Source organism: Bipolaris sorokiniana (genome assembly GCF_000338995.1).
Source record: "Bipolaris sorokiniana ND90Pr unplaced genomic scaffold COCSAscaffold_17, whole genome shotgun sequence".
NCBI classification, from domain to species: Eukaryota; Fungi; Ascomycota; class Dothideomycetes; order Pleosporales; family Pleosporaceae; genus Bipolaris; species Bipolaris sorokiniana.
In genome coordinates, this window is record NW_006911911.1 from 191580 (window position 1) to 203535 (window position 11956).

The 11956-nt window shown below is 51.7% G+C and overlaps 6 protein-coding genes across 6 annotated transcripts; 4 read left to right on the forward strand and 2 right to left on the reverse strand.

Annotated features, from left to right (window-relative positions):
* Positions 1-156: 156 nt before the first annotated feature.
* On the forward strand, positions 157-1203 carry COCSADRAFT_101741 (uncharacterized protein; the record flags this gene model as incomplete). The annotated part of the gene is made up of 4 exons (XM_007706772.1): positions 157-343; positions 395-554; positions 604-1126; positions 1180-1203. The coding sequence occupies 4 exons, from the start codon at positions 157-159 to the stop codon at positions 1201-1203; spliced, it is 894 nt and encodes a 297-aa protein (XP_007704962.1).
* A 475-nt stretch (positions 1204-1678) lies between these two features.
* COCSADRAFT_30659 (uncharacterized protein) lies at positions 1679-3451 on the forward strand (the record flags this gene model as incomplete). The annotated part of the gene is made up of 2 exons (XM_007706620.1): positions 1679-1759; positions 1820-3451. 2 exons carry the CDS (start codon positions 1679-1681, stop codon positions 3449-3451), a joined length of 1713 nt encoding a protein of 570 aa, XP_007704810.1.
* A 417-nt stretch (positions 3452-3868) lies between these two features.
* On the forward strand, positions 3869-6149 carry COCSADRAFT_255827 (uncharacterized protein). Its single transcript, XM_007706773.1, has 3 exons — positions 3869-4329; positions 4431-4925; positions 4977-6149. The coding sequence occupies exons 1-3, from the start codon at positions 4286-4288 to the stop codon at positions 6049-6051; spliced, it is 1614 nt and encodes a 537-aa protein (XP_007704963.1). The 5' UTR covers positions 3869-4285; the 3' UTR covers positions 6052-6149.
* A 445-nt stretch (positions 6150-6594) lies between these two features.
* COCSADRAFT_175739 (uncharacterized protein) lies at positions 6595-10370 on the forward strand (the record flags this gene model as incomplete). The annotated part of the gene is made up of 3 exons (XM_007706774.1): positions 6595-6609; positions 6659-10127; positions 10207-10370. 3 exons carry the CDS (start codon positions 6595-6597, stop codon positions 10368-10370), a joined length of 3648 nt encoding a protein of 1215 aa, XP_007704964.1.
* Positions 10371-10613: 243 nt separating this feature from the next.
* On the reverse strand, positions 10614-11033 carry COCSADRAFT_175741 (uncharacterized protein; the record flags this gene model as incomplete). Its single annotated transcript, XM_007706775.1, has 1 exon — positions 10614-11033. One exon carries the CDS (start codon positions 11031-11033, stop codon positions 10614-10616), a length of 420 nt encoding a protein of 139 aa, XP_007704965.1.
* Positions 11034-11148: 115 nt separating this feature from the next.
* Positions 11149-11947, reverse strand: COCSADRAFT_164769 (uncharacterized protein; the record flags this gene model as incomplete). The annotated part of the gene is made up of 3 exons (XM_007706776.1): positions 11149-11309; positions 11358-11598; positions 11654-11947. The coding sequence occupies 3 exons, from the start codon at positions 11945-11947 to the stop codon at positions 11149-11151; spliced, it is 696 nt and encodes a 231-aa protein (XP_007704966.1).
* Positions 11948-11956: the final 9 nt, after the last annotated feature.

The following is an 11956-nucleotide window of genomic DNA, read 5'->3' on the forward strand; positions in this document are numbered from 1 at the left end:
ACGTATGCCAGCCCCGCAATTGCCCACCACCAGAACTCCTTCATGCTCAAGATTCTTCGAAACTGTGCAATCACCAGCTATCAATCCAAGTCCCGTTATATTCTAGCTATTTCCCTCACTCAATTCCACGAGTCACGAGCACCAACCTTTGCAAGGATGGCCGACCTCAACGTAATCATCCCGAAGCTGAAACTCAATGATGGCAACTCAATGCCCATGCTGGCGTTTGGTACAGGAACTTCTTGGTACAAGTCTGGCGAGGAGAGTAAGATTGATCAAGCGATCATTGATGCTGTAAAGATTGCAATCAAGTTGGGATATAATCATCTTGATGGCGCAGAAAGTATGTTCTGAAAATCTCTCTTTATATCCATATCTTTCTAAAACCTTACAGTGTACAAAACTGAATCCGAGCTTGGGACGGGTATCAAAGAAAGTGGTGTTCCCCGCGAGAAGCTCTTCGTGACTACCAAAGTGGATGACGGCAACATCAATAACATTGAAGGAGCGATCAAAGCTAGCTTACAAAAACTGCAGTTGGAATATGTTGACCTGTAAGGAATTCACAGCGCTCAGGTATCTACTTGACGCTAACTGATCAAGCTATCTCATCCACCAACCCTGGTTTGGCAGCTCAGAGGCCGATCTCCAAAAGGCCTGGGCTGATATGGAGGCAGTCCAAGCCGCAGGTCTTGCCAAATCCATTGGCGTCTCCAATTTCCTCCCCGAACATCTATCAGCCATACTGAAGACTGCCAAAGTAAAGCCGGTGTGCAACCAAATTGAATTCCATCCTTACCTTCAACACGAAAAGCTTCTGGAATTCCACAAACAGAACGGCATCGCTACTACCGCCTATTCACCTCTGGCAGCCGTCACCAAAGCAAAGGGCGGGCCGGTGGATGACTACGTGAAAGCATTGACCAAGAAGTATGCTGTGAGCGAGAATGAGATCTGCCTGAGGTGGTGCATCGATCAGGACATTGTACCGATCACGACTAGTAGCAAGGAGCAACGTCTGAGTGACTACTTGCGGGCGCTGACGTTCAAACTAACACCAAAAGAAGTCAAGGATATCAATGAATTGGGCCAGAAGAAGCACCATAGGAGTTTCTGGACTCACAAGGTAAGTTTGGGCTATGGAAGTAAACATGAATTGCGAGCTAATTTGATGCTTAGTTTGCCGCTGACGATCGATCTTGAGACTTTTCAAGGCTATGGATAAATTAGAGGCGTCATTTCTAGTGGAACCTATATAAAAAGAATTACATGCAGAGCATCAATGGCCTTCGTGCAACTCGGCTTGCACGAGGGTATTCGGTCCAGTGACATCAACATTAGGGAACCTGAATCTCTTCGTATAAAACACGAATATTATCGTGTATGCAGTTTCTATTCTCTTCTTGTCTAGTCATGACTCTGGCAAGTAAATTGATTATGATTTTGCTCGCATTTCGTTGGCCGTGAAGTCATGTTACCGATGCAAGTCAGCACCGCGGTGCCAAGACGGTCCGCTCAATCTTTCCGCGCGAGCTTACCAGCTTCAGGCTGCACGTCCATTTCTCACCCTTCTGCCCCCTCGCATCACCAAACGCGACCTCTGTCTACGTGCAGGACACAGCGCAGATTCTTACGAATACACGGAGACTCAACGCCGCGCCGCGTAATTATCGCCATCATGTCGGGCGCCACTGCGAAGGGCAAGAAGCAGGCGAACAAAAACGCCTATCGCCGTGCAAAGAAGAAGCAACAGCGCTCTGTACGTGTCGCATGTCTGTTCCATCGCGCATCATGAGTCAATTTGCTAACAGCCTCGAAGGAGACACCGTCGACAGCCGGCGACTCTGCGCGTGAGAGCGAATCTCCCGCACCCGAAAGCGACACAAATAACGAAGCACAGGCTGTGAAGCCCGCGGACCTACTTTCCATCGATGATATCGCGAACCAGTACAATCTTGACGATCCACTCTTCGAGGAATACAAGAATGTTTTCGAAAAGTTCAGGGAGCCGACCGACGAGGAAGCAGCGACCAAGGACGATGAAAAGCCTGAGATCTACCACTCAGACGACGACATTCCTGATGAGGATGAAGACGATGGCAAGCCCAAGCTCTCTAAGAAGCAGAGAAAGCAAATGAACAAGCTATCGGTCGCGCAGCTCAAGGCACTGGTTCCCCGACCAGAACTGGTCGAGTGGACGGACGTGTCATCAACGGATCCCCAGCTACTAATCTCTATTAAAGCAGCCAAAAACGTCATACCCGTACCCTCTCACTGGTCGCTCAAGCGTGAATATCTGTCATCCAAGCGAGGTATCGAAAAGCCACCCTTCACTCTACCCAAATTCATTCAGGAGACAGGTATTGCAGAAATGCGAGATGCGGTCTTGGAAAAGCAGGCAGAAATGACTATGAGGCAGAAACAGCGAGAGCGTGTGCAAGGAAAACTCGGCAAGCTTGACATTGATTATGCGAAGCTCTATGATGCCTTCTTCAGACGGCAGACCAAGCCAGAGCTTACCCGATACGGCGAGGTCTACTACGAAGGCAAGGAATTCGAAACCAACCTCGTAAATCTCAAGCCAGGCGAGTTGAGCGAGGAACTTCGCGAGGCACTTGGAATGGCACCTGGCCATCCGCCTCCTTGGCTCATCAACATGCAACGTTACGGTCCCCCGCCATCGTATCCCAATATGCGCATACCCGGTGTCAATGCCCCGATTCCTCCGGGCTCTTCTTGGGGTTTCCAACCTGGCCAATGGGGAAAGCCCCCAACAGATGATGCCGGTAAGCCACTTTTCGGAGGAGATCTCTACGGCACTGCTATTTTGGAGGAACAACAGCAGCCGACACATGTGGGCGAACCCGTCGAGCGCGGTATTTGGGGAACACTTCGAGCTGAGGGCGAGAGTGAGGACGAGGAAAGTGACGAGGAAGAAGACGAGGAAGATGAGGACGAAGATGAAGGAGACGAGGACGCAAGTGGCATACAAACATCCATGACTAGTGCCTCGGCTATGCCATCTGAGATTGGGGGTGCAGAAAGCATTAGTGGAGAATTTCAGCTCAGGAAACAGCGCAAGGGGATCGAGACGGAAGAGCCAGGTGCGCCGCGAAGTGCATACACAGTGCTTCCAGAGAAGAACATATCTGCGACTGGCTTCTTTGGTGGTGAACACGCTTACGATCTGGATGCAGCTAGGCGCGATGCGCTTGGGCATGCTCAGAAGAAACGCAAAGCTGGAGATATCGACGTATCTGTTGATATTGACCAGTTGGCGGACAGCGATAAGCTGGACAAGGACGCACTGAAGAAAGAGTATGAGTCTAGGCAGCGGGCTGAGGCACAGGGACAATGGCAGAGTATCGACCAAGACGATCTAGCAGATATGATCAACCAGGAAAGCAGGAAGAGGACCAAGAGGGAGGATGAGCGAAAGACTAGGCGCTAGGTCTGCACTGTCAAGAGTCCATTGGGGACATGAATTTTGTATAAAAGATCCAGGATTGCACTTTCAGGGGCTCCAGGAGCGAGCTGGCGTCACGGATGTCACGGGTCAATAGGGCTTCGGCATACTCAGCATTGGGAAACGGCGTTATATGCGGCAACCAAGTGTGCCCACAGATGAGTATAATCAAGATGAAGATTTTCAATATTCGAGGCACAGCAATGGACAGGGATGACACGGTGACTATGGATACGAACTTCCGCTACGCCACGATTGACACACCGAGGACGCGAACGGCAAGGCAAAGGTGGGCGGAACAAAGCAGCCAATAGTTGTGAGTTGACAACTTTTGCCAGACTCAACATGAGAATGCTTGAAATGTTGAGATGTGCCAAACGGCAGTTGAGTCAACAAATTTCTCGAAGATCAAGTGATATACCTTCACGCCTGGAAGAATGGTAGGGTGGCAATTATCGCACACGTACACGCCACACGCGATCATCACTCTCGTCTACTTGATTACATGTCCCAAGAAAGAGCGGAAAAGGAAAGAAGAGCTGAAACTTGCAGGCAGCCATCCATTGTCGATGCGAAGGCCAGAGCTTGACACACTATCAGCCACAATTCAGCCCATGGCACGTGACCGGCCAACGCGTTCAGTTGCAGTGGGCTTGGCTTTGAACTTCACTTTTTGCAGACCCAACACACAGGACGCTAAACACTCCCCACCGCTCCACCATCGCGACTGTCAGTTACAGACTCATACCCATTCTTTTCAGTCTATTCGGCCATCTCTACTATTTACGATAGGTCAAGCGCAATACTTTTGGTTCCAAAATGGACAGGGATCGCGAGCGAGATCGTGATCGAGGAGACAGAAGGTTCGTCGACACCAGGCTGTCGCTTGTACACTGATAGACGGCATACGAGCTTGTTCGGTCTTTGATAATGATTGGAAGCGCCACTGCTAACATGGGGCTAGAGACGATAGGTATTCAAACACATACCGTCCACGTTCCCCCGGGCCACGCCCACGCTCTCCGCGCGGAGATAGCTATCGTGCTCGTTCACCCCCCTTCCGTCGAGCAAGCCCGCCTCGCCGTAGCTCTCCACCTCGTCGCGGCATAGCCTCCGCTGATACCTACGTCCCTGGGGGCCGCTCTTCCCGCCCGCGAAGCCGCTCGCCTGCGTTCCGAAGAAGGTCACGAAGTCCACGTCGCGACGACAACTGGAGAGCACGCCCTCGGTCACCTCCTCGTCGAGCATTCTCACCTAGACGTGATGATTACAGAAACGACAGGCCAAGATCACCGCGACGGGACCGGGATCAGTACGATTCGTACGCTCGTTCTCCACGGCCACGCGAAAGGTCGCCACTACCTCTGCGAGAACGTGATGTGTCTCCAGCAAGGAGCCGGGGGATGCGCTCACCTATTCGCTCAAGCCGATACGAAGAGCCACGTTCCCGGGTGAACAGGTACGTTTAGAACTCCTTGCCTAAGAGAACAATTTGCTTACCAACTTGAAGCCCTCCCCCGCGACGATACTCTCCGCCACGAGACTATAGGCGCCGATCACCTTCGTTGAGACGCGAACGCCCCGACCCGTATACTGCCGATACTTGGAGGAGTCGTAGGTCTCCTTCTCCCGTGCGGCCAACCTACACTTCAAACGAGCCATCGGGCAGAGACTCTGTCGCTACCTCGCGCCGCTCTTCCCCGCCACCTATTCATCCTAGTCGGGCCGCACTCGTAGAAGAACTTCCTGTCAGAGAACCTGCTTCAGCACCAAGATCACCCTTTCGAGAGCGGCTTCCCGACAGAGGCCGAGACTTTAGTCGTGAGCGAGAGCGATCCCCTCCACGCCGCAGAGAAAGCCCTCCGACTGGGCCGCGTGGGGACCGAGACTTTGCGCCTCCAACAGGCCCTTCTTCATCGTATCGCAATGGTGAAGGCAGCTTTGCTAGAGCGCCACCAACTGGCCCTTCTAGTCGCAGTTATCCCTCGCCTGCCATATCCCCACCAGCAGGTCCATCAAATTCGGCAGCGCCACCTCCCGCATTTCCTCGAGGAAGTAACCCTGTTTTAGCGGCTCCAACACGGCCCCGCGGTGGAGGTCGCGGTTTCGGTGGGTACGAAGGACGAGGAGATTTCTCTGGATCCTCTTCACGCAGAGGGTCATGGGGCGCAGGACCTCGGGGAGGAGGCTACTATGGTGGCGCACCATCCGGTCCTCGTGGTAGCAGTAGCGGTCCCGGTGGAGCAGCGTCTTTTGCGCCCTCTTTTCGCGGCTCAAACAACTCTACCGCTACAACGTATCCACGTACAATGCGCTTCCGCGACCATCTAGCTGATTTACCCAAGGAGATTCCTGGAGGCCAGAAAGCCCCTGAGATGTATGACAAGAGTAAGATTCTGAAACTAGAGGCAGAGGCACAGAAGCTCAGGGAATTGATTGACAAGAAGGAGGATGCAAAGAGACAGAAGCTGAGGGAGTGGGACGGTCTTGAACGTGAAGCTGAGACGGCTCAGTTAAAGGTGGACTTGGCTGAAAGCTCGCTGAGAGGGCTGAATGGTGAAGCAGATGTGCGCGACGCCTTCTAGGTGGAGCTCCGTCCAGAATCTGAGGGTTGGGAAGATATCAATAATACTTGACAGAAGTTGCTAAAGGCTGAGATGTGCCCGAGCGATTACGAATGGGGGATATACATATGAGATGATTTGTAGCTACACAAAGTTGGACAGTGGGTCGGATGGCTTGTACGATATGGCAGAACCATGGTTATCGAGGGATATGATCTACGCATGCATCTCTAGTTGCTTGTTGGTGATAAAGTATATATGTAAGCGTTGACTAAGATCATGCAGCGTGGGCTTCTGAAATCTTGTATTAGAACGACAAAAATATCTTTGAGCAATTATGTGTCTTGTGATCCTTCCTGTGCAGTCAATGTTGCTCTTGTGGTGATGGTGTATATGCGGTCACTCACATAGTCCGGCTAGATGAATCTACTGCGGATTACCGATTGGTCAGGATTGATTCCCCACCTGCATGTTTGACTCGCCGAACGCCAAATTGTTGCAGCAGCTCTAACAAACTCACCAACCCTCCTCCAACTTCCGCTCCCCTGCTCTACTGTCGCAAATATGGTGGGCAAAAAGGTACAAACACTAACGTACAAATACTCGTGTATAACTGACATGTGCAAAGGAAGTTGCGACCCCCAAGCCCAAAGCTGCCCCGCGCGGGGCGACAAAGGCGAAGGTTGCGCCTGGCGCACCCGAAGTCCAAAAGGTCAGCGGCGAGGATTCCATGGAGATTGATTCTGAGGGCGCCAACCCTCGAGTAACTGCTGGAGGTAGCACAACAGATCTCAACCCTGGGGCTTCTATGTCAGCAGATCAGACGCGAAAGCGACGAGCGCCACTCACCCACGCGAAAGACGAGTTTGCCGCTCTTCTCGAGCCTTTTTACTATGGCAAGAGTCTGACCGACCCGATCAACACCGCGCGCGACAAATGGAATCTACTGCCAGCCTTCTTGAAGACCAAAGGTCTCGTGAAACAGCACGTTGATTCTTACAACCACTTTGTCGATGTCGACTTGAAGAAGATTATCAAGGCCAACCGTTTCGTCCGTAGCGACTTCGACCCTAAATTTCTCCTAGAATACACGGACATCCGCGTTCTGTCACCGAACCGACAGGAAGAAGATGATCTCGAGCATCATCACAGTACCATTACACCCAACGAGTGCCGGTTACGTGACATGACATATGCTGCGCCGATAGTAGTGGATATCATATACACTAGGGGAAACGCCAAGGTCAAGCGGACAGGAATCAAGATTGGCAGGATGCCTATCATGTTGAAGAGTAACAAATGTGTACTTGCTGGCAAGAATGATCGCGAAATGGCTGTTATGGAGGAGTGTCCGCTGGATCCAGGAGGCTACTTCATCACACGTGGACAAGAGAAGGTCATCCTTGTTCAAGAGCAGCTGAACAAGAACCGAGTCATCGTCGAAAGCGCAAAGGGAATTATGCAAGCCAGCGTTACGAGTTCTACCCACGAGAGGCGGACGAAGACGTATGTTATTCAAAAGAAAGGACTCATGTACCTTCGACACAACACTCTTTCTGAAGAGATTCCAATCGTGTTCGTCATGAAAGCACTGGGAGTTCATTCCGATAAAGAAATTCTCCTCATGATTGCCGGAGAAGATAGTGCATACCAGGATAATTTTGCCATCAACTTCGAGGCATGCGCAAGGGAGCAGATTCATACACAAGAAAGAGCGCTGGAATATATTGGCCACAGGGTACGGCTAGTCAAGAAGCCGCTTGGCACCTCGCGCAACAGGAACTACCACCTTGAGGCGATTGAATGTCTATCAAACGTTGTCCTTCCCCACGTTCCGGTAGAGGGCACAAATTACCGGCCCAAGGCACTATACGTAGCTCTCATGGCTCGGAGAGTTCTGATGGCGATGCAAGACCCGAAGCTGGTGGACGATCGCGATTATGTTGGCAACAAACGTCTAGAACTATCTGGGCAGATGTTGTCCCTCTTGTTCGAAGATCACTTCAAGCGCTTTAATCATGATTTCAAGCTAAGCATCGACAAAGTTCTCAAGAAGCAAGTCAGGGCGCAGGAGTTTGATGCCTTTTCCCATTTTAGCGTTCACAAGAACCACATCACCATGGGCGTCGAGCGCGCGATTGCTACCGGAAATTGGAGTTTGAAGCGATTCAAGATGGAGCGGGCCGGAGTTACGCACGTCTTGAGCAGACTCAGCTACATTGCCGCACTAGGTATGATGACGAGAATCAGTTCGCAGTTTGAGAAAACTCGCAAGGTCTCTGGTCCTCGAGCGCTTCAGCCGTCGCAATTTGGTATGCTTTGTACTTCTGATACCCCAGAAGGAGAAGCTTGTGGTCTAGTCAAGAATCTGGCACTCATGACGCACATTACAACCGAAGACGATGATGACCCGGTCCGCAAGATTGTGTTCATGTTGGGTGCCGAGGACATTTGTTCACAAACAGGAGAAGAGATTCATGCTGAGGGTGTTTATAGTGTCTGTCTCAATGGTACGCCCATTGCTGTCACAGACACTCCAAAGCGGTTCCTCAACAGCTTCCGGAAACTCCGACGAATGGGACGTATCTCCGAGTTCACCAGCATCCATATCGACCATGACCACTGCGAAGTCCATGTCGCTACTGACGAAGGGCGGATTTGTAGGCCAATGATCATTGTTGAGAATCAACACTCAAAAGTTACTTCGCGGTACCTGAAAGCGCTTCGCAAGGGTACCATGGAGTTTGAAGATTTCCTGACAAGAGGTCTTGTGGAGTATCTCGATACCAACGAAGAGAACGATACCAATATTGCCCTCAAGGAGAGTGAGATCAACCAACACACCACACATCTGGAGATTGAGCCCTTTACCATTTTGGGCGCTGTCGCCGGTCTCATTCCTTATCCTCACCACAACCAGTCGCCTCGTAACACCTACCAATGTGCCATGGGTAAGCAAGCGATTGGCGCCATAGCCTACAACCAGTTCAACAGGATAGACACACTGCTATACCTGATGGTCTACCCGCAACAACCCATGGTCAAGACGCGAACCATTGAGCTCACGAAGTACGACAAGCTTCCGGCAGGTCAGAATGCAACTGTCGCAGTCATGTCGTACTCGGGTTACGATATCGAAGATGCTCTCATTCTCAACAAGGCGTCGTGCGATCGAGGATTTGGTCGTTGTCAAGTGTTCAAGAAGCACGTCACGCCTCTCAAAACGTACGCCAATAACACTTCCGATCGCATCAACGCCGGCGCCCTTGACGTAGCGAACTCCAACCACCAGGCAATTGGTCAAGACGGTATTGCTCAAGTCGGCGCTCGCCTCGAGGCCGGCGACGCCTTCCTGTTGAAATCGATACCTCAAGATACCGCGGGTCCAGCGTCGAATTTGTACAAAGACAAGCCAGAAAGGTACAAGTTGCCCGACTGCAGCTATATCGATAAAGCATGCATCACAGAAAACGAATCAGGCACAACGCTGATCAAATTACTGATGCGCCAAACCCGTCGCCCAGAACTCGGCGACAAATTCTCATCTCGCCACGGTCAAAAAGGTACAACGGGCCTAATCGTCCAGCAAGAAGACATGCCCTTCAACGACCAAGGCATCTGCCCAGACATCATCATGAACCCACACGGTTTCCCCTCGCGCATGACAGTTGGCAAAATGATGGAACTCCTCTCCGGCAAAGCCGGCGTCCTCAACGGCACCCTCGAGTACGGCACCGCCTTCGGCGGCTCCACCGTCGAAGACATGTCGCAGATTCTCGTGGAGAAGGGCTTCTCCTACACAGGCAAAGACTACCTTACCTCGGGCATCACAGGCGAAGCCCATCAGTTCTATACCTTCTTCGGCCCCATTTACTACCAGAAACTCAAGCACATGGTCCAAGATAAAATGCACTCGCGTGCCCGTGGTCCCCGTGCTATCCTAACCCGCCAGCCGACGGAAGGTCGTGCACGAGACGGTGGTTTGCGCCTGGGAGAAATGGAGCGTGATTGTCTGATTGCGTATGGAGCGTCGCAGTTGCTGCTGGAGCGCCTGATGATTAGTTCGGATGCGCATAATGTGGATGTTTGTGAGAAGTGTACGTTTTCCTTCCTCCCTTTCCCCCTTTCCTATACCTTCTTTTTTTTCTTCGATTGCAAAGCTAATGTATGGCACAGGCGGCCAAATGGGATACAGTGGGTACTGCAAGCTGTGCGAGAGCGAAAAGGCAATCCGTAAGATCACCATGCCGTATGCGGCCAAGCTCTTGATTCAGGAACTGGGCAGTATGAATGTTAAGGTTACGATTGGGCTGGAGGATGAGTTTCCGAGGGATGCGTAAGAGCGGCGTGGGGAATTGCATGGGGAAAAAAGCTTGAGGGCATTGCACGGGCGCCGGAGGGTTTGTATGCATAGCGTGGCGTTTGATTTACGACGCATTTATCATGTGACAAGACAACGGGAATTATGAGTATGTTTTTGTAGTAATTTCGAATGTGTATGGTATTTGATACATGTCATTCATTTTGCAAGTCTTGATATATGAATACAGCCTGTGATACTGTGTAATTACACGCACACATAGTCATCCATTCTCCCTCAACCGTCTACTCCAAACTCTCAGCCTATCCCTCGTACTTTGAGTGAGCGGCTGGCCAAAGACTGCTCCGAAAGTAAACATCATGGATAGGATATCAGCAGGCTCTAGATAGCGAGCAACACATAGCCAAAGCTCTGCAGGCATGTAGACTATTCCTGGATACATTGGAGGTCTACTTGACAGACTCAGCATGTGAGCGAGAGTGGTCGAGGTAAGTTCTGGGGAGAGATTGTGGCGCTGAAAGGTAGGATAGATGGCCAAGGCAAGATTGACCAGGTTACTATTGCCCACATATTCGTAGATTATGAGGAGTAGTTCAGCAGGGAGATCGTCAAATGGATTGCCATGGGTAGATGGCCCCGGCGGCGGGGGCGGTGGAGGAGGAGCTCCAGCGGCCCCGGACATGCTCACGTGTTGGCCTATAAAAGTCAACTGTAGAAGCAGCCAGCGAAAGGACTATTCCTGGAGCCAAGCTGCGACCTTGGGAGAGATATACGACTGGGTGTACACAAATGTTTGCTCAATCGGTATGCGGTTTGCTGGGCAGCTCAGCAGCGATAGAGAGTAGCCAACGGTATATATAGCCAGAAAGGAGGTAGGCGAACACAGCGACCAGCGTGATGTATATAGCGACAGGGACGAGTGACTGAGGGAAGACGTTCAGTAGGAAGGGATCGAGAACTACACAAGTCAGACCAGATAGTGTGTAAGCATTGAATGACAACGTACTGATATCCACGTCTACCGGATGAGGATGGAGCATTAGTGTACGATTAGTCGAGTAGTAGGAGGCTGCAGCGTGAAGACGTAGCAGCAGAGCCGATTCGTGAGCATTGAAGTCTGCCGCGCCAGTGTCTTTGTGGTCGTCAAGTTGATTCTGTTGACTGTAGTGGACGAGTGAGGCCTTGAGGTCGGGTGTATTGAGCACGTGGTCGAGGGTGTAGGTATCAAGCCAGAAGTCGGTTGGTTGCTGGGGTATGGTAAGGACTAGCCCGTCGAGATGGAGGAAGTGGGATTGGACTCACTGTTGCTGGCCAGCAAACGCGGACTTCGTACCTGCGCCCGTGGTCGAGGCGGCGAACAAGGTACCAGGACTCGAGACCGCGTGGCGCTGACTCGGTGGGAAACTCGACGGGAATGCGGGTGGACAGAATGGAACTGGCGGGCGACAGGGCGCTTGAAACGAGCGTGTCTATGCTGGGGAGAGCATTGGAGAAAGCTGCAGCGTGGGGGCCGAGGAAAATCGTCTTCTCAACGTTTGCGTTCACCGTCCAGGCCAGTGTGACGGTGCAGAGCAGCAGGCGGGCGACGAGGCGCATCTTTGGACA